At 41.4% G+C, this 22,874-nt stretch overlaps 1 protein-coding gene across 8 annotated transcripts in view; it reads right to left on the bottom strand.

Annotated features, from left to right (window-relative positions):
* Window positions 1–22,874, bottom strand: part of NBAS (NBAS subunit of NRZ tethering complex) — a 304,433-nt gene that overhangs the window by 148,775 nt on the left and 132,784 nt on the right. For all 8 annotated transcript variants that reach the window (XR_008313691.1, XR_008313692.1, XR_008313694.1 and 5 more), the window contains 3 exons: window positions 19,694–19,923; window positions 15,111–15,223; window positions 10,078–10,191 (listed from right to left, as the gene is read on the bottom strand). Coding sequence is in view for 5 of the 8 variants with exons in the window: in XM_053285448.1 (XP_053141423.1) it covers window positions 10,078–10,191; window positions 15,111–15,223; window positions 19,694–19,923 (457 nt within the window). In the remaining 3 variants the exon portion in view is untranslated. The remainder of the gene's footprint in view (window positions 1–10,077; window positions 10,192–15,110; window positions 15,224–19,693; window positions 19,924–22,874) is intronic.

Genomic DNA, 22,874 nt, shown 5'->3' with positions numbered 1-22,874 from the left:
TTCCTGATAGATAAAGCCCAGCTTGGAGAGCAGTGTCTCTGCTACAGCAAAAGAACTAAAGGACCCATAACACAATCAGAGTGCGTAAACTAATTTTTGTATTTTTCTTCAGGTGCCAGAGAAGGCAGTAATTCAAGAGCAATTGGTTACTGTTCAAAAGGAATATGGGCATATCTGGAAGTAGGAGAAATTACCCCCACCATTGTACTTAAGTGATTGTTCAAGGTGCCAGCAAAAAATCTTACTTTAAAACACTGCAGTCTCTCTGCATGTTTTACACAAGTTCAAGTACCACAAATACAGGAATTATCTTACTTCAGCCTCTATCCTCTCTGCATTCTCTCTCATTTCAGCTCTGGTTATCTAGAAGCTCACTGGTGTACTATAGGCAATCGTCAATTCTAACATGACTAGTAGAGCTCCTGCAACTTGCAGCTTGAATGATTTTTTTAAAAAACTGAGCTTCTGCAGGTTTAACAATGGAGTCACTTCAAGTCCTACCCCCTGCAGATTTCAAAAATCAGCTTCTTTTCTTCCAGTCAAACTCTCACTGACAACCTCACAGCTCCTGACTTGGAGAGTGAACAATAAAATAAAATTAAAGCTTATAAAAGTGGAATTGAATTCTAATGATACTTTAACGTTTCCAATGCCCAACAGATGTAGTTTTAACTTTTTAAAACTACAAGGACATAATAAAATATGTGCCTTAACAATGCAACAGTTTTAACATTCTTAATTTCTACAGCTGTTTAAACACTAATCAGTTGCTACATCAAAGACCTGTAACATTCAGAACTGGAAGCCCTGTTCTGACTACTGTGCAGAGAACATTACTGCACACCTATAGCACAGACTTTAAACAGCAGGTCAAAGAGTATTTAAGTAACAGGTCAAGAATACATTAAGAATCTGCTCCTATACTATGGTCTCACCTTGACACCCCCCCTCCCAAGCTATTAGACACATGAGATTTCCCTCACAGGGCTAATTGAAGCTTTGAAAGTATGATTATTTGCTGGGACTGTGGTGCAGCAGAAAAAGGTTTAACTATTCTCTTCCTGTGAATTGTGGCCCCATTTCTAATCATCCCCCCAGCACAGCTATTTAACTTACAAAAAAACCCTTTTAAAACATAATTAAAATACACACAAACAAGTAGTGCCCAAGTACATATTTAACACAATGTGGGGTGATCTTGACCAGAAGAGTAGCCTCTCCTCTATGTCAGTGGGTAGCATGTTGCAGATGACACCAAAGTAAGGGCTGTTCCTACACCAGGCCTGGAACAGCCCCTACACTCATCTATAATTACAGAGTAGTCTGAAAAGGGATTCCATAACAGGAAATTTTCAACTAACAAAGGAATTATCAAAAAATAAATTCAAGTAGGATAGGGAATTGTCACCCCACTGACCTCTTAATGATCTAAGCCCACAATGTGTCTGTGCAGGCTCCCCAGTAAGGTATAATCCAAATTACTGGCTGGAGGAAATACTAATACCAAGAATGAGAATTGACACCTAATACCAAATATCTCTCTCTCTGTGGTTGATATGGATCAGCCTCTCCTAATAGGATATTTAAAAAGCAGTGCATTCCTAGGACAAGTTTTGTGCTAAGCCACATTTATTTTACTTATTTATTTTTGAAATTTGTATACTGCCCAAACTTTCATCTCTGGATGTACTTCTGAAGAACACATTCAATAGTAATACATAATGGATGTACTTCTGAAGAACACATCCAATAGTAAGTGGCATAGATCGGAGGTTGACTTCTGCCGTAATTTTGCAAAGGGTATGTGGTTATCCCCCTTCCTTGGGAGGATATGTTTTTGAAACATCAGACCCATCATGGTTGCATACTCCTCCTCCTCTAGCATCAACAAATGTACTGGTTAATGCTGAAGTGCTGCCATTTCGGCCTATAACTCCTAACATTCTTAAGCTGGGTGGGGAATTTGGAACTATGAAAAGAATGTGCTGCTTAGGCTTCTATTTTTCTTTTTTAAGGGGGTAAGGCCACCAAGACGGTATAAGGGTTCCACAAAAAGCTTAGATCCTGAAAAGAAAAGCTGTCAAGATGGGGCTAGGAAGCCCCATCTCAACTGCATTTGCTCTCAGTTGCACCACCTCAATTTAGGTGCCACAATATTTTTCTTGGCTGAGAAATTATACAGAGTCCAAAGAAAAGTTGGCTAGAAACAACACATAAGATCTCATCTGCAACATTTAATTTCTTTGGACAGATCCAAGTCCATTGAACACAGGATGCTCACTCAGAGTTAGATGGCTCTGGAAAAGACAGCACTGGCAACAGCAGAGGCCTATTTAAGAGACCTTAAAACCTCTTCCAAGAGCCACTTTAGTGACTTTGTCATATGGATCCCTGAGAGGATCATTACTGTCTGCTAGAATAATAAAAATGGAGCTCAGGGCAGCAACCGTGGTATTTTTCTTTAGCCTCTCCAGGGTAAGAGTAGAGATCTGCAAGTCAGTTCATGAATTACCTTGCCACAGCCAGGTGAAGCAAGCTAATTCTAAAACTGCTTTGTCAAAGAACTGAGGGAAAATGACAGTTAGGGGTCCCATGTGAAAAGACTACCATGGGGTCTTTGGGTTGCTCATGGCAGGGAGCAAATGGAAGATAGAATTTAGACTCCTTAAAAGTGACTCTAGTAAGCTCCGCAAGCCATTGTGGATTGCCTGGATCCCGCAAGCCAGTTAGGGAACTGAGAAAGCCCCTTCCCTTGGTACTGTCTACAATGCGACTCTGCTAACTGTCCAAGAAGAGGGGCAGTCCTGTCAATCAAGGCTGCTCTGCACTATAAGAGATTTATCTTGTAACAATTGGAGAATGGTATGGAGATGTTGCTCATCATCAATGATATCACAGGTACTATTCCACAGGTGCCTGAGATCAAATTCCCTATAATACTATTTTAACTGATAAGCCAGTGAGAAGAAATAAATATTTAAAAATCTCACATAGCAAAATATTGCTATCTGAATGCTGGGGAAATGCAGTTTCCATAAAACAAACACTTTGTTGGGGTAGAAAAGTCTGGGCAAAGCAACACTTAGGTGACAAATGCACAATTAATGTGAAAACAGAGAAAGCACCAGATCATTATTTAGAAAAGCCAAGAAGAATCAGTCTCTCTCCAATAATAAGAATCAGAAGATAAAATGTCACTTTTCATATTCTGAGATGAAAACCCTCACTTAATAACTAATTCCAGAGATGGGAGAAATGTTGAATTTTAGTCTCGAGTCTCACTGTCATTTTGAAGCAAAAATCAACCAGAAAAGCTTAAATTAATGACTCAGGTAGCAATTCCTGCAGTTTGTGGAAGCTCTGGACAACAGTCTTTCCAGGTTTTTTTCAATGTTGAGACAACAAACGAACTGTAATTAAGAGCGAATACTGAAGACAGCACTGTCTGCTGAAATCTGAGGTTTTTCTCAAGAAGCCACATACACAAGTGTGATCCCCATCTGACTTTGGATCAGGGATTCTAGAAAAACCTGTGTGGTACTGCTACCGGTAAACAATGGGGAATCAGAAACCCTTGCCAGTCTACTGCAAATCTCCAACAATCTACCAGCAGCTCCCCAATCTACTTTTTACCCACCTATTCATTAGGCTAGGGGAAATGATAACCACAGGATCCCTGTGGAGGGTAACTGAGACTGCAGTAAGCTCTTACTGCTCATGCAAACGGCACCTTCCACCCTCATAAAATAAAGAACAACAGTTTTGATCCTGCTTTTCACATGTTAATTGATACATATATATTTTATGGATACAATTAAGTTTTATTAGAGACAACATTTACACAATATAGTTAGGGCTTTGTCAGCATTTTCATTACAGGCCACAAACTTCAATTGTTTTATTAACCAATTTAGGTCGTTGTATTTTTGAAAACTAAATTTGCATTCTTTATTACCAACCTGAGTGTACTAAAAAAGAATAGTACTATTCACATCAGTATGGGGTGGGGGGGAATCCCCTCAACTCCTTTAATTTTTGAGGAAGTTTCTCAGGAAATTTTAAACACAGATTTGATTCCTTTGAAAAAAAATTCAGATTAAGCTAGAAGGCTATGAATCTCAAATATTCTTTCGTTCAGACATAATGTTATACCAACTAGTTAGAACAAACCAGGATATCAACCACAGTTTGAGATCCTGTCTTGCTCTAATTCTAGTTAGCTAAGCAACTGCACTTTTAAGTCTGTATGTAACACAGAACTGAGATTTGTGAAAGTGAAAGTAGAAGCTTCACACCAGGCATATAGCTAGGTGGGGGTCAGGCTAGGGTGAGTGGGGCAGGCCCCACCCTCATTCCCTAAAACTCTCCCCCCCCCTCCAGTTTTTACAAACATTTTTAAAACTAAGGTGATAAAACCCAGGCCTCCTACTCTTTTAGGCTGCTATAAGTTTTCATGGAGACAATTACTGCCAAACATGCAATTTTATAATGCATTGTGCAGCATTTGATATTTTCCTTAAGCCCAAAACCCTCTTCAGATGTTATAAAAAGTGAGGATACTGTATGCAAGTATAGCACCCCTGACTGAGGAGTCAAAAGTGAGGATACTGTATGCAAGCTGCATCCCTGCACTGATGCACTCTGAAGTCCTTTTTCCTCACCGTTCACTTACAGCTATGTCTGCAGAGACAAACATCTAGGGTGTTCCGGCAGTCACCATCATGAGAAGAATCTGACCACAAGTATAGCATTAATCTCTGCAGACAAATGTGTAACCATGGGCAGTGTGGAGGTATGGCTTCTGAGCATGTCAGCATGGTGGTGAGGCTTCAGAGCATTTTGCCGGGGATGCTGTACATGAGTACAGCACCCTCATTATTTATAACATATACTAGTAATTTTAAGCCCGTTATAATAATGGGCGCTAGGTTCCCCCCCCCCTTATTCCTTCTTCCTTTCTCTTGCCCTTTTTTTGTTTCTTTTTTCTTTTTGTTTGTCTTCCTGTCTCTCCTTTTCTTCCTTTTCTCGCTCTTCTTTTCCCTCTCTCTCTATTCCTTTTTTTTTTTAATTATTTTTTTCTTTCTCTTTTCCTCTTTTCTTTCTCTAATGGGCGTGCTCTGTGGGGCCGTTTCCCACCCCTACTTTGTTATTTATTTATTCCTCTCCTGTTTTCCCTTCCTCCCTCTTTGTTTATTTTGTTTTTTTCCCCTTCTCTCTCTTCTCTCTTATTCCTTCCTAAGATCACTGACCTATGAAGTTTTTCCACTGTAAAAACAAAGAGTCAGTTTGGATGAGCATCCAGAGGCTCATGGTTGAGGGCATAGACTCACCGAGAAGACGCCCACCCTGATGTCCTAAATGGATCCTTTAAAGGGCTTTGTTGTGCACATAGAATCCATATTGCTGACAGGTTGAAGCTGAGACAAAAACGTAACGGCTTGCACAAAGCTATCTGGGAGTCCGTCACACAGAGCCAGAGGCTAAATGGTCCTGTTAAAAACTGTCTGCACTTAGAAAGCTAAGGTACTTCAGCCTGATTCTCATATTCTGCGTTGATGGTTGTTTTAAACGATCAACATTGAGACGGCAACTTCCGTGTTCATAGGCACCCACGTGGGCTGACGTATACAAATTCGTCTACATCCCGCCCGCCCACCTTTTAAAGGAGCGGGGGAGAAAAGCCTGCCCTTTATGGCTGGAAAACTTGTCATCACGGCGCACCGGGCCCCCCGCCGCCATTCCCCATCCCGCCGCCGCCAGCCTGCATGCCGGGCCCCAAAGTCTCCCCCACGCCCGGCTTCGGCGGCGTGGCCAGGCTTCGGCCATGGCTCCGCCACCGCCTCGGCCAGTCTCCCCCTCCCTCGCATTCCCGGCTTCTTTGGGGCGGCCGTTTCTGGCCGCCCAAGATGGTCGGCGGCCTCTGCCACTCGTTTGTCCCTTGCCGCCGCTAATGGCCGAGATGGTCGCCAGGTCCTGCTGTTTGTGCCTCCCTGCTCTGTTCTGGGCATGCGCGAAGCGCATGCCCACAACAGGCAGGCACGAACGCACACTTGGTGTCTGTCCACGGACGGACACCAAGCGTTTTATTAGAGAGGATTCTAAAGTAAAAGAGAAAAGCAATGGATGTGAATTTCAGGTTGGGAAAGAATATGCAATTTGTCACACTAAACAGCAAGACCACCACATGTTTTTATAAGCACCTGTAGTACATAAACCACAATAGGAATCCATGACCTTCCAGAAGCATCTGCTGGTTCAGAGCAATAATACTCATCTTCCTTCTTGAGATGGTAGGGGTGGCGGGGAAGCAGCCACTAGAAGTATATGCTGGCTGGTTGTTTGCAGTGGGGCAGGGAGCCTTTGCTTGCATTTTCTACTCATACCCTCTTCAAAATTTACTTATTGGTGGGCAAAGATTGAAGACTTTTGCACCACTTATGTTTTATGGTTTCCACTGATTTTTAATTGAGATAGTTTGTTTGGTGGCACATTTATTTGAATTCTAGCCTGTTTCCATCATGAAGTTGTTAATCGCTTTATAAAGCGATTAACAACTTCATGATGGAGGCAGGCTAGAATTCAAATAAATGTGCCACCAAACCTTGTGGGTAGCAAGCATACAAGAAATACCTACGTTTTCACAGATTGTTCTATATTTAAGGTTAAGAGAAAGAACACATTTAGCACACTGTAATTTTAAGTGCAGAAGAATCACTATAGTCTTTAATAGGTACCTAAAGCGAGCTGTATGTTTGGAATTTAAAATATATTACAGCTTCATGTATCTCATGTGGGAAGTAGGAAGGAATTAAAAATAATAGCCAGATAAGTAGACATTATCATGTGTTATAATTGCATCTCACAGAGGTGTAGAAAATGCTAACAGGTTTGGGTAACAATGAAGTATAGAGATTCTGAGAATGGAAGTTCACTGTATTCCCCTCCTGCTAGAACTGTACAGATTAATTTGCTGATGAGATAAACATTAGTGACAAAGCAATGGGTTAAGCTTAAGAACACAAGAACAGCCCTGCTGGATCAGGCCCAAGGCCCATCTAGTTGAGCATCCCGTTTCACACAGTGGCCCACCAGATGCTGCTGGAAGCCACAAGCAGGAGTTGAGGGCATGCCCTCTCCTGCTGTTACTCCCCCGCAACTAGTACCCAGAGGCACCCTGCCCCCAAGGCTAGAGGTGACCTACAGCCCTCTGACTAGTAGCCTCCAATAGACCTCTCCTCCATGAAGTTATCCAAACCCCTCTTAAAGCCATCCAGGTTGTTGGCTGTCACCACATCTCGTGGCAGAGAATTCCACAAGTGGATTATGTGTTGTGTGAAAAAGTACTTCCGTTTGCTGGTCCTAGATTTCCTGGCAATCAATTTCATGGGATGACCCCTGGTTCTAGTGTTATGAGAGAAGAAGAAGAATTTCTCCCTGTCCACTTTCTCCACACTCTATCATGTCTCCCCGCAGTCGTCTTTTTTCTAAACTAAATAACCCCAGGTGTTGTAGCCTAGCCTCATAAGAAAGGTGCTCTAGGCCTTTGATCATCTTGGTTGCCCTCTTCTGCACCTTTTCCAGTTCTACAATGTCCTTTTTTATATGTGGTTACCAGAATTGTATGCAGTACTCCAGGTGTGGCCACACCATAGTTTTGTATAAGGGCATTATAATATTAGCAGTTTTATTTTCAATCCCCTTCCTAATGATCCCTAGCATGGAATTGGCCTTTTTTACAGCTGCCGCACATTGAGTCGACACTTTCAACGAGCCGTCCACCACGACCCCAAGATCCCTCTCCTGGTCAGTCACCGACAGCTCATATCCCATCAGCATATACTTGAAGTTGGGGTTCTTCGTCCCAACATGCAACACTTTATACTTGCCACCACTGAACCGCATCTGCCATTTTGTTGCCACTCACCCAGTTTGGAGAGATCCTTTTGGAGCTCTTCATAATCAGTTGTGGATTTCACTACCCGAAAGAGTTTGGTATCATCTGCAAATTTGTCCACCTCGCTGCTTACCCCTGCTTCTAGATCATTTATGAATAAATTAAAAACTTAAAGCACCGGTCCCAGTACAGATCCCTGGGGGACCCCACTTCTTACTTCCCTCCATTGCGAAAACTCTCCATTTATACCTACCTTGAAAGCTTGAAAGCAAATCAACAGTACCTGGAATAACAAACAATAAGTTTGCTACTTATTGTTATTTTTAAACTTGGAATTTAGCCAGAATCCCAAAAAACTCTTTCAGGTACATGCAGGAGCTCAGATATATTCAGGAAGATTAAAAATAAATTAAAAATGGACATGAGACCTACCCCCAGTATACAACATAAACTGCTTGCTGTGTGATAAAGAAGGACTACCACTTTTGAGAAACACAAGCCCAAATGCTCCTTAGTGGAAGTAGCTGTACAGTTCTTTGGGTCCTCCTGACCCTTCTTAAAAATAACTTGAAAGCTGACAGTCAAAAATCCTTCTATCATGTCAGAGAGACAAATTGCCTATATAAATTGCTTGAAACCTTTCCCACTTTTTAGTTTAGTTTATTACTATCAACGCTCAAAGATCAGCAATGGAATTTAAAACTTTACAGAAAAGTACGGATAAAAAAGAATACATAAAATAACAATAGTAATAATCAGAAGGAGAACATATCATTTGCATATAAAGATAGCTGTTATCCAACATCCTAACCAAGCCAAGAACCTAGAAGACAGGACAGGAATAGGCACAATTATTGAAACATATTTTTCATTAAATATCAAACCTATTAATGTGGCTACTGTCTCTATTCGAACAGAGTTTTCCATTTCCAGATCCAAAGCTATAAGCAAGTATATTTTGGGTTTTGCACATATACATTACCAAAGCATTCATGGCATTCTTCAGTTTATACCAAGTTTTCTTCAGTATTCAAGAAAACCAAGCAATGCCAGAAATAGTAACAGGAACTTTTGATTGTACACTCCTCAGGGCAAGGACTTGTGTTTTCCTTATGTTGCTTTTTAACAGTGCTATACAGTGGAGGCATAGTAATAATCTTTTAATTTATAATAATGTGTATAATGCTGGTTATGTAAGGTAAGAAAAGAGGGGCAAAAGACATGCTCTGTCACTAACATATCTTTCTGCAAATTTGACCAAATAGTTATATCTGCCAAGCAGCAAAACATGACTCTGGAACTGGTCCAGCATAAGCAGCTCTACAATGCAGCATCAAGTTCACAAATATGGTATGCAAAAGAATCAGCTGAGATTATATGGGTCCAATATGTGGAGTGGAGTCGAGTCAAAGTGTAGTTCTCTCAGCACTCTGGCCTTACTGTCCCATTGAACAGGGCTCTAATAAATGCAGCAAGCATAGGCTAAAATTAGGTGGTTTATTCTCCAAAGTGATCATGCAGTCTTAGCATATGTGCACACAGCCATATTCAGAGAGGCAGCCAGAGTGAAGACAGCAGGCATACCCCTCACATCATCCCACATAGGGGGGCCTTCAGTATTAAACTGCAAATAAACCTGTATAGATCAATGTGATCTAAGCAATATTCTGCTTGCACACACACAAAAAGATAGTTATTTCTTATTTGATAGGAACAAGAGCTTTAGGGGGATTGAAAATTAATTACAGCAGGGGTGCACAACTCAAATGCCCTGGTCAGCCAGAACCAACCATGACTTGCCATGTGTGGGCCGAGACCAATTAATTTTTAAAATAATAATAATAAATATTTAAATAATTTAATAATTTAAATCAATTAATAATTTTGATTTTACTTTTTTTATTAGCCACATTTTAGGTTGTAAATAAAATAAATAATCATTACAGGCATGTAGACTATAATTTCTGACAGAGGGGCCGTGCTCAAATCCAAATTAAATAAATCCCTTTATATTTTATGCAGAAGCAACATTTGCAACGGGTCACAATGGTACTGCACATGATCACACCAGTAAAACAGATCAAGATTTCCATCTAGCAATCTTCCCATTTAGGGATATCTTTCAATAATGCCTGCACCTCTGCCATGAGCATTAAGGAATCTTTCATCACCATTTTGTTTACCTGCAACTCTCAGCAAATTTGCCAGTCCCAGGAGCTTGGCAGATTGCTTGTAGTTTGCTGGCAGCTGGGAGAGACATTCCTTTATAAGGCTGAGTCGATCAGAGCACAGACGCACTGTTGAGAAAATACATTATGTTAAGTACTAATGCTACAAGAGTGGATATATCTTTGATTGAGACATGCACTGGTTAAGTGCACATATGGAAAAGAAATCCATTATGTTTGCATAACTGGGTTTACCAATCCATCCCAATGCAACTGAATACATTTACTCAACTGAAAACAAAAGTGCATCCATTTTTAAACATCTGTCAACCATTTTGTTTCTTTTAAGTCAAAAAAGAACTTATGAATGGAAACATTTGGTTTAGAAAGGAGAAGGCATAACCGATTCTACTTGGATTGCAAATACTAAACACAGAAATTTGCACCAGCTTTCAAATTTTAACATTTCCCATTTAGAATGTGTGTCTGAATCAGAAAACACTCAGGATGTGAATACAAAACTCAGACATGGCTCTGAGGTCGCAAACCCAAGTCTACTTGTATTAATTCAGGTTTGTCAGGGAAAGGCTACCTGAAAAACATTCTCCCTGATGTGTTAGTTTTCTATGTGCAGGGAATTAATTTGCATACAGAAACATTTCAAGCTGCAGCCTGAAGCAGTGCAGCTGAGACAAAGGTTTATGATCTCAATGAGAATGAGCCCAGTTTGGGCACAGCAAAACACTAGTCTTTTATCTCCTCACTCTCTGCAGCCTGTCAAAGAACTAATGTTTGGTGACAGAATTCACATGTAGGGATTGAGATTTTATCCACATTTTAAAAGTAACCTTTCCAAGTTAAGATCTTTTGATTCACAGAATTTTCCTTCTTTATTCTCTGTCTATATTTGATTATGGCCTTGCAGGCCTTGATGTGTGCCCTTTAACTTTTGCATTGTGTTTACTTTACACACACACACACACACACACACACACACACACACACACACACACACACACCATAAATATAATTTTTAATTGTGTATAAGGATCCTCCTTGAATCTATTTCAGCTTCAATTATAGATGTGCTTGTGTGCTCCTGAACACAACAGGTACTTTCTCTGAAAAATACTGCAACACTGGACATGACAGAAGAATCACAAAAATAAATGACAGTGAGTTTTAATGTTGCAAAGAAGCATTACATAAAGCAGTACTGATATTAAAGTATGAACTTTAGTATCATAATTTACATAATCAGTTATGGCAGAAGCAAAATGTAACATTGGGAGTGAATGCTATGTATGTAAGGAGATTTTTAAAAACAAAACAAAACCAAAGCATAACTTGTAAGAACACCCTGCTGAAACCAAAGCAAGTCATTCATGATTCAACTGCAGGAGTTGCAATCCATGGCCAACATCCAAAGAATTGCTTTAGCTCACACAGAGCTTGCACTACATTAGCTTGAATGGGGCAGATCTAACATCCCCTTGGACTCAAACCTATTTCATATGTTTTGAAAACATAGCCTTTGGCACTCTAAAGGACATTTCAGAATTCCTGTCACAACACGCATCATTTAGGTCAAGAAGCACTCAGTCTTGCTTTCTGTCATTTGTCCTAACCTCATGCCCTAACTTGAATGTATGCCTCAGAATGGCACACACAAAAGTGCTACATTCTCCACCTCAGGTTCAGACCCAGCAACAACTACCATGCAGAAGAGAGAATGAGTATCACTTGAAGATTATTCAAATGGAACTCAAACCATTAGGCTTGTCACACAATCATTAATTGGCTAGGACAAGCATCCTACCCAAGTTTGGAAACGGCGTGTGCTCCTGTTTTGTGATTGCGTGTGAGTAAAAAGCAAGGAAGCGGGTAGGAGAAGTAATCATGTATGAAGCTCCTGCTGGATAGGAGAGCTTTCCCTCATTCAACCGTTGGGTAGAGCTGCTGGAGAAAACACAGCCTTCCTACCCAGCAGGAGCCTCACACACGGTCACTTCCTCCGCCTCCTACCTTGCTTTTTACTCACACACCATTGCTAAACAGGAGCATACACAGCTCCCAAACTTGGTAGTATTTAACAACTATAAAGACTTTACAAACCTGTACTTGCAATTTTAAACATGTGTATCATTCATCTAGTTGCCAGCAGAACAAATCCATTAAAACAAAGGTATAGAAGCGAAGAGAAGGTCACAGGAATGGAATGCAAGATTGCACCTCTAAAATGTGTCTGTCATCATAAGACTTATGATTTAAAAATAAAAATAGAGTTTTATTGGGCACTAAAGCCTGAGAATAAACAAAGGGCCAATGAAAAGAAGTTATATAAGCCAAACTCTGAAAGCACCTTCAAAACAGAAGTAGGGCCCTCTTATCAAATAAAACAATCATTACTGCAAATAAATTATGGCCAGTGGGCTCCTTGTGGGTTACATAAAAATATTTTATGTTCCTAGATTCATGTTCCACATGGGAGTTGGGAGGTGAGGGAGAAAATGCCCCCCCCGACACCCCCTGTGAGCTTCCCAGCTATAAAAGGAGGATCAATGAGCTGTTTTACAAAGCTGTACTCAGGACCAACGAGATACAGTAGTACTTCAAAGCACTTTGAACACTACAATAAACTTGCTAGAGTTGTTACACTATAATAAAACTAAAAGCAACACATTTTACTAGTTAGCATGGGTATACCAACAGGATTTTCTGAGAAAATTACGAGTGGGAATTGGATAGTTTTAGTATTCCAGCACTAAAGCCTCGCCGATTATTGCTATCATGCAATGTCTATTCAAAATAGCTTCCATCCACACGTCATGCTGCTACTGTCACATTTCCTTTTCACACCATTTGTCCTCTTATGATAGCACCCGGATTAGCTGTGCTAGCAAAAATGCTGTTTTGCTAGTGTAATGACACAAGTGTATGGTTGTTGCACAAATAAATTCACCTCAATTCCAGACTGGTTCTTGTGCTAGCCCAAAATATTTGCTCAAGCCCATATACGTGCAAATGGGCATTGCCTTGTACAAGGCTGAGGATACACAAATGGGCAGCTTCTCGCACAACAAGCATGCAGATGGTCCTCTGCTATTTGCAATAGATCAACTTAGAGCACCGCAAGTGCAAATATTCATTTCATGAACATCACTGTGGATGCTACCTTTCTTGTGAAGCATTACCATGCCAGTCCAGTTTGGTCCTAGTGGGAGATTTGTTTCTAGCCTGCAAGGACTTTTTACCCCTTCTCCTTTAGTAATGAACTCCCGATCCGATCTATTTCGAAACTTCCCCGAATTTCAATTTCAAAGGTGGCTTGACATGTAGTGTTGGGGACTGTAGTTTTGGGGAAAGGAAACGAACCCTGCTGGGCATTGTAGTCTGTCATCAGTGCTGAGCCAAAATGCATGCCTCTACTGTGCTACCTTGTTTGCAGTTTGAGGACCATACCGGTGATTTGGGGGGGGTACAAACAATAGTGAATTATTTGAACCATGTACCTGTTGCGACCACCATGACTAAATGAAGCGGTGGCGGCAGCAGAAGGAAAAAGTCCTGAAAGACGGATGTAGTTTTGCAAAAGCTCCTCCTCTCCCTACTCAATTCCATCTTGAAACAAAAATTCTTCTTCAAAGAGCTTGTGGCTCAGCCCCAATTCCCACACCTCTCTATGTTATGGCAAAAGAATAAGAGGTTGTATTGTAATTGCTTCTTCTGCAAACAGAAGGCATTTCAAATGATAAGTGGTGGGTTGCTGTCACCAATTCTTCCCTCCTTTGGCAGTCTCCTGTGCTTGGGAGAAAGGGACAGAGAAGTTCCCTTAAGGAACTTCCTCCCCCCACCCCACAAAAAAAAAAAGCAAGCAAGAAAGAAAAAAGGATACAACCCAAGACCTTTGTTTGTGTCTGTGTCTCTGAGAGATTGATACTGGCTGTCATTCTGACGAACAATGTACATGGGTATTAAGGGACTGCAGAGATATGATTGGGGCTCATGCACTCCCTCTACACACATGCTGTTACACAAGTATGCAAAATGTCCCAATGCTCCTGTGGTCTGGAAATGCTCTAGAATAGAGGAAACACGTCGCTGAGAGCCACCAGCTATAAATTATGGGTCATTTTTAAATCAACAACCGTGATGCTTATTTTGGTGATAATTTTGCATTACTTCAAATATGTTAGAACTTTTAAGCTGCTTTATTTAAAGAAGCATGCTGAAGAGGAGTTTCATTGCTATAAAGTAATTTGATTGATTTCTTTTTATACAGACACTGTAGCAAGTTACATACCCCGCAATTTCACAGTAAAATTAGATATGAAGCTTCTATACATTTATGCAGTGTTAGTATAAACTTTAAGAAATGAGAACATGTTTACAAAATGTAATGGCAAAAATCCAGTGCTTCCCTAAATTGAATTGCCGCATATAAAGAGATGTAGCAACAAGGATGGATGATTTTCATTCTTGAGGTCTAGGGATTTATTATTCTTATATTCTCCCTTCATTGATATGCAATGAGATTTTATTGGGTCTTTAAAAACTTTATCATAATTGAAAAATAAGTCAATATAGTAAATGCAAAAAAATTATGTGTGCAACATAACCAGAGTTTAGCACGTCTAAAGTCCTGCAGTTCTAAATGAAAAATTAACCACATGCGTAATTCTTTTTCACTGAATTCAATGCAACTCCATATTTTATATTGTTTTGAATTGTGTTTTAGATAGTTTTTAATTGTGTTTAAGAAATTTGCTGGGGGCGGGGGGGATGGGATAGACATGTGTCAAATAAATACATACATTAAAATATGTTTGTGCAAGGTGAGGAGGGGTGATTCCCCACTCTCTGTTTCCTGAAAATGTGGCCCTGAGGGTCGAGAAGCCCTCAAAAGCAGATTTTGGGAAGGGGCAGGGAGCAGCAGAAAGTGGGAATTAGCAAAAGTTGCCCCTCTCCCCTTGCGCAAACAAAACTTCTTCCTTGCCTGGAAGTACCAGCTAGGATCCAGCTCATTTCATACAACTAGCACACTATACCTTGTAATGGCAAGATTTTCACACCAAATTCTTCAAGGTAGCTAAGACCACGAATGAGATCCAACTCCTCTTGAACAACGGGTGGACAGTCTGTAATAAGCTGTAAGCAGGACCTTAAAGAAAAACAAAACATGTCAAAGAATTTCAAACAACCTTTTAAAAAAGCTAAAGAAAATGATATTGATGAAATCATGTGATATAGGGTGCTGAACAGTCCCCCACATCCCACACACTGGAGATCCTGGAGCAAGTCATTATCTCTCAGCCTAATGTACCTCATAAGGTAATTACGAGCACTGGAACAACGGCGGAATACAAACATCATAAAAACAGAGAGAGAGGGATAGACCTAAACTGGGGCTCAGCAGTTAAAGGCTTGGCAATGATGCCAACAATGGTGAGAGGCATTGGATAAGACAGTTGAAAGGCCCAGTCACTGTCGCCAAAACCATCCAGGAGCAGCAGAGCAACACCTGTTGGGTGACAACTCCCTCAACTTGGATTTAACATCTCTTCCAGCAACAGGTGTATCTCCCCAACCCCACTGTAGGCAGCAAGTCACCATTTGTGGGTTGGCCCTGAAGGAGACTGTTGAGCTTGCCAGGGTACAACAAGGCCAAGGGTCACTCCCTTAATATTCTTCTGCCAAACCAAGGGGATCTCACATCTAGAGAAGGGTAGTTTCTCAGTCAAAACAGAAGTGCTTAGTTAGAGGTATTAGAGTCATGCAGTTTGGATTAGTTGTAATGTAACCAGATTATTATATGGAGATTGCTGATGAGGATGAATTCAGTTTGGGGTTAGTCAATTATTTTTGCTGCTCGTTTTGGTTTTGCTTATGTAGTTTGTTAGGTCTTTATTTATAAATTGATTAGGACTGTTAAATTGCACAGTAATACTGAATTTATGCTATGAGATATTTCAATAGGACTATCAAATTGTTGATGTCATGCTTTATTTGACTTTGTTATATTTTAAAGGAATTGTTAATGAATTGTTTTGAAATTAACAGTTTTAATTATACTGTTTTTAATTTTTTTTTTGGTAATGATTGTTTTTAAAGGGATTGATTTATATTTTGTTTTTGTTGTTGTGCACTGCCCAGAGCCATTGGGATAGGGCCTGGATAAATGTAACAAATAAATAAATTAGATATTTTGACATACTTTTTTTTACACTGTTGAGTTAAGTTGCTGTATCCAGTTATTTTAAAGAGTTTCAACTATATTAAATATACCAGGAGCACAGAAACATATTTAATATGCCAGAAGGCATCGTTCAATCTCAAATCAACTCACATCATGATGTTAGCAAAGTAAGGAACATACCACTGGGGGAAAATGTAACCAGCTGGAATGCTCATACACTGCATAGTTGCTCTGCTCCTCAAATACAGGCCCTATCCGATTATTATTAACTACAACAACAACGATGCAGTAAGATTTCATCCTTTTAAACCCTAAATAATTTTTATGTTTTGGTGAGATGACTTTATTCTCAGTAATATCCATTTATCATTGGTAAACATTTTACTAAGAGATTGAATGTTGAAAGAGAGAAAGTTAGTTTTGTAGGCAATCTTTTTGTGTATGGATGAGGAAATAAACACTTCCTGTAGATGGATCTAATTTCTTCCCCAAGTTAGTCATAGGGAAAGCCAAAGAGACAGTCACCTTCTTATTAATTGATTAATTAATCAAATTTATACCCCACCCAAACTTATGTCTCTTGGTGGCTAACAACAATTAAAACACATATAAAAGTTAAAACAGTTCAACACATATAAAAGTTAAAACAATACAATAATGTAAAAACCATAAAATTAAACAAACAATATTTTTTTAAAAAACCTGAGAAAGCATGGGTAAAAAAAAGGACTTTCAAATGTTTGGTTTTTTTAAAATTGCCAGAGATGGGGAGGATCGTAACTCAGCAGGGAACGCATTCCACAATCTCAGGGCAGCAACCGAGAAGGCCCGTCTCTTTGTGACCACCAGACAAGTTGGCAGTAACTGGAGACGGAGCTCCTCAGATGACCTCAATGGGTGGTGGGGTTCAAAGCGAAGAAGACGCTCTCTTAAATACCCATTATTAATGTGGAGATAGTTTCCTTTTAAGCCTCAAAAAACTGCATGACCAACCAATCAACCGCCCCACCCAGTTTGCTTCATTTATAAAAGCAGGAAAGTTACTAATGTCTAGAAAGTACAGTCAGTTTTTAGCTGTTCAATCACAGGACCTGAATTATTAAATTAAAATTAGGTTTTATAGATCTCTGATAAGGAATGCTAATAATTATTTCATAGACTAAAATGAATTATGCGGTGGGGAGTAGGTAGGGAGGAGAAATATGATAACTTTTCTAACAACCTGCCTGTAATTTTGTTCTTCCTCCCAAATTTGACTTTTGTAATACATATGATGTTTATTGTGCCTTGATCTTATGAAGAGAAAACCCATTTTGAGTTAATTTCCACTTAAAATGACAAATGTCACTAGACTAGAAAATTGTTAATGCCAGATAATGAAGCAAAGAGAGATTTCATTTGAAGTTAATATGCTGGGGAAGGGGGAGCATTCATTTTGTAGGTAGAAAAGTGGCATATTCTTTCTTGTTTCCATGTAATTTGCTGAGCTGACGCATTTCAAATGCAACACCACAAAAATTTGAATTATTCAGAAAGAGAAAGAAAGGTGATTTACCTTCCGCAATGTTTTATATCGTAGGTGCCCAAACAAATTTAGGCATAATGATAGCAGTACAAAAAAATTGGCATTTGTGAGGGAGGGAATAGTGGGGAAACAGAAGGAATGACAGATTGAAGTAGGTGGTGTGAGGGTCTACACCAAAAATGAATATGGAGATATATTGTAAGCAACTGCTATCCAAGGTTTTCAAAAAGCTCCATAAACATTAGAAAATTAAGACTAAGTAGGCCCTTAGGAATAGCTGTATTAAAAAGGATATGATAGTGACTTGTCTCAGAGGTAGAAGAGAAACACATTTAAACAGCTGCAACAGGTGAGAGGTTTTAAAACCAGCTAAATAGTCATTATTAAGTATACTGTAGTATGCTCACATTATACTGATTGCTGCATTATATTGTATCACATTTTTTTCATGGTGAGACATGCCTGTGAAGTTTTACCTAATGTGGGGCAAAATGTGTCAGGGGGAAAAAGTTAATATTTTCTGTTTTGATAATGTTCATTCTTTCCAAATGGGGGCTCATTTACAAAAACATTTCACACACAAAAATGCAATTGTAATGCCTGACATCTCTGCCATGTTAAAAACACACACACCAAGAGAACTAGTCCAATAGTGCAATCCTATGATCCAATTACATCTGGTGGATAAGAGAATACTGAATAAGTTGTTTGCACCAGTGAATTTCAAATGTACTGTGGAATAAACCCCCTGCAGCTCAGCCTTTTCAGTGAGGCGACATTAACTCCCACCATTTCCATGTCAACGCCATCTCAGGGCCAGGGGTTCTTGTGATGGTGCAGCTGTGGCTCCCATAGTTGCTTATCTCCCTTCCTTGAAAAAGGAATATTTCCCTCCAGTGGGACATCAAACCTTCTCCCAAGGCTTCTTCATATATGCCTTCTCCCAAATGAACTTCACTTGAAATTCACTGGTGCAAACAACTTATTCGGTATTTTGTTATCTACCAGATATAAATCTAATTGAACCAGAGAAGATACTTGACACCTCTGCACTGACCCTGCCATAACCATGGAGTCCAAGTCGGCTCAAATGTGAAAAATGTTATCAGCAAAATAGTTATTAAAAGTATCACAGCGGGATAATGAAAAATCCAGATCTAAGTTCAGAGAGGAGGGAACCTCCTCAGAAATCTGAACAACAATGCTGGACGCAAACTTGCGGACACAATATGTGCAGAATATAATCGCTTCTTCGCTGCACGTATTGCCACAGAATCAGGGCTGGTGCCAGACTATTTTGCACCCTAGGCAAGGCTAAGTACTTGCACCCCTCCACTCTGCGCCCCTCTGAGGTTTGCACCCTAGGCGGCTGCCTAGTTGGCCTAATGGTATCACTGGCCCTGCACAGAATAAGCCTTCAAATGGGCTTTGCGCCGTATCTTAACACATTCAAGTCGAGTCTTCCTCCACTTACGCTCTAGTCTTCTCTCTTGCAGCTTCAGCTCCCGTAGCTGTTCAGTATACCATGGAGTCAATTTTGAAGCAGAACGGAGAAGGCACTTAGGGACAATAGTGTCTTCTGCCCTAATAAGCTCACACACTCAATATGGTCCAATTGTCTCACAGGGATCCTGGTAAGGGAGAGGTTATTCCCATGGATCACAGACACTCCACACACACACCCCGCCCCCTTCACCTAACCTGTTCCACCATAGAGATCAAATCATAGATGATTTCAATCTTATTTTGAACTGACCCGGCAAGACTGCGGAGACTTTTTTTTTAAAAAAGTAATAGTATAGCAACTTTAAATATGCTCAAATATCTGAGGGAACAAGATTATAAAAGATTCACTATTACACAGAGAAACTGTAAACTGGGAGATATAACATTCAGTGTAGTGCATTTACCTGGCCAAATCCATGCAGGGATCAGTCAGACTAGTTGAAGAATTGAAGTACTCTCTGCTGGCAGCCAAAACCAATTCAATACTTTTTTCGTAGCAGACTCTGTATTGTGGTTTTCCTTTAGAAGCAACACTAACTGGGGGATCTATTGACCAAATACTGCAATGCATCATTTGCCCAGCTAAATGGATATTCTCCAGTCGGCTAGAACACAGAAGGCTTTCCGTAAAAATCTACAAAGTAAAGATAGCAAACATGTCACAAAAAGAGTCTCTGCATCTGAGAAATGCTTCATGTATGGGCATATAATAAAACAAAAAGTAAAGTAAAAGAGTTTACAATCAAGTCCAGACCTATGTATTTAGATGTTTATGAAATAATTTGCTGAAATGAAACACAATCTGACCTGCTATTCTTGGGAAATACTTCCCAATATTGTGTTTGCCAGAGATTCACTACATGATGGTTGCATGTTGCAGATAATTCTGGAACATCTTTGGGGATCCATTCTTGACTGTCAGCCAGGCTTTGGGGGCTTGTGGCTGGACTGTGAGAAGAGTCTAAAATACAGACCACACTCCTCTGTGGCTGGAGTGACATGGTGAGCTACAGAATAATATTGGTAATGGTAGCCTGCCATTACCAGTTTTCTTAACCATCATCTGGATTTGGGAGTAGATTTTGACCCCCGGCTGTGTAAAGGTGTGTAAACAAGTAAACCGCTGCACTCCCAGCTATGCTTTTGTTGTCAAACTCTTACCTGCACTCAGGTACACAATACATTCACAAGTATGGGTCCTCACCAGTTATGATGTTTATGTTATTAATAAAAATATGACTCAGGGTAGAAAACTACCCCGAAATGAATGGGCTTTCTATGGTGGGGTGGTTTCTATCCCATGCCCATATTAAGCCATTTGAGATGGGGGAGAACACCCGGTTTCTCTTTGGAAACTTCAGCTTTGTTTCCTCTGAGGATGACAGTGTCTCAAAATCACACAGGTGTGCCAGCTGCTGCCAAACCTTCCAGATAAGGCAGGGAGAGGGGTGCACCTGTACTTATGTCCTTTGTGGATGCTGCGGGACAGCTCCTCCAGTCCAGGCTCTATTCCATGGACTTGGGGGACGATGATACTCTGAGTCCCTGCACCACTTCACACCCTCCCACTATCTGGATGAGGAGAACCAGTGCTCACAGCTCGAGTGGGAGCTTGTGCAGGGTTCAACGATCACCACAGGCAGCCCCCAGGGGAAATACTGGACACTCAGGAATTGGAGAAGGTGTTTATGCGCAAACTCACTGATGTGTTGTCCAGGATGGGGAGCAGGAAAACAAGTTGGGGGTTGCAGACAGGCCACTTAATCAAGGAAGCTGTGGGTTCTTCAGACTATGTGCATGAGGAGCCCGTTTGGGTTAGCAGGAGACACAGGAGTGTGCGTGTGGGGTGATGTTGGTGGGTGGTGCTGGTGGGGTGGGGGTTTCAAAGGGTCCAGAAATGTCCTGTTGGGGGTGGGGGGGGAGAACCAGGGCTAAAAGAACCAACCCCGAAAACAAACAGGAAATAGCCTGTGAACAACTTCTCCGTAGGGTGGGGGAGGGGTCACTTTCCTCCCATGTTTTGTCTGACTACCAGCATGCCCGGGCTTCAAGTCTCTTGGCCATTTTGGCAGCGTCCCCATGGTTCTGTGACTAAGGCATACATATCGCGCAACCATTGGATTGTTTCCCCCCTTCCCCACTGCCCGAAACAAACTGAATGGCCTGCACAGCAGAAGTCTAATGAACTTGAGACAGGGAAGTCCTGCCAAAGCAATACCTCAACAAGAGATCCACCTGACACAAAGGAATATCACACCCTTGCACCGCTGGTTGGGCCAAGGGTGACCTCATGGAGCATAGGAATTGTCCACTCCCTATCCAGGGCCCTTACTGCTTATAATCATGCTTACCCCGGGGGAGCGGAGGGGTCAAGACACAACAGTCATGTTGCTTGCCAATGACTCCCTATCACTGGTGGGGTGTGGTGGGCTGCCCCATCAAAGCTTCCTACTAATCTATTCCTCTCCTCCACTGCAGGATCAATAGTTCAAGAGCAGCTGGAGCAGTCACTATCACCACTAGAAGAACCATCCTGCCCTGCAACACTGGCAGAGGAGCCCAAACCAGCACCCAGAAGGCCAGTGACCAACACAGAGTGTATTGCGCAGCTATGCAACAGAAGGTGGGAGGACCACCAGCAGCTTATGAAGGCCCTTGTCTCCTAGTAAGCTGAGAGCTTCCAAGCCACATGCTCCCTGCTGCAGAATGAGGTGCAGACATGCATGGAAAAGAGGAGGATCTTCCAAGCAGTGTTCCCTCTAAAGCCTGTGCATGTACATGCACTGACAATTTTTCTGATGTCCACTCAGTTAATTTTAGATCCCACTCAGACTGAATAAAAAAGGACCCAATCGGAATGCACATATGCACACTGACCTGATACTGCCACTTCAAACAAAACTCATTCTGCACACGGATGAAAAAAAAGTAGAAGGAACACTGCTTCCAAGCGGTCTCTAAGAATGTGGTGCAGGGAGGTGGTCAGGTCCTCAGAGTGTTCTGTGCAGGAGGTAATTGGTATCATGGAGCACTAAGATTCAGTGGCCGAGAGGAGGTTCAAACACTACATGGCCTACCTGGAGCACATGGTTGATCTCCAGAATTGCGAACCAGGCACCAGCTTATCCTCCCGCACAGCAGCAACAGTTCCAGCCACAGTTGCTCATGCCCACATCCTAACTGCCCCCACACCTGGGGCATTCCCATGCCACTCTAGCCCCTCAAGCCCCACAGGCACACCTCATGGGTGTTCCACCTGGGCCATCCCAAGCCACAATGCCCCCAGCACTGCCAGAGCCATCCTTCATGCATGTGAATGTCACACATCATGGCTGGCGTGGTGGGCCATCACTGAGCCCACCTGTCATGGGCCCACAGGGAGGACCATCTAGAGCCAGCCCTGTCAGCACTGTTAGCCAGCTAACCACCCTTCATGGGTGCACCTGCTAAGCACCTGCCCTTGGAGACCACTCCGCGACTTCAGGCACCCCTAGCAGGTAGTCCGCCTGGAGAAGGGTCCTCACAGGTCACGCCAGGGCAGCCTTCACAGAATGGCCCAAAGAGGGCAAGGGTTTTTCACCACAC

This window comes from Hemicordylus capensis, chromosome 1 (genome assembly GCF_027244095.1).
Source record: "Hemicordylus capensis ecotype Gifberg chromosome 1, rHemCap1.1.pri, whole genome shotgun sequence".
Lineage (NCBI taxonomy): Eukaryota > Metazoa > Chordata > Lepidosauria > Squamata > Cordylidae > Hemicordylus > Hemicordylus capensis.
The sequence above is the reverse complement of the archived record's forward strand: the minus strand, read 5'-3'. Positions and strand labels throughout refer to the sequence as shown.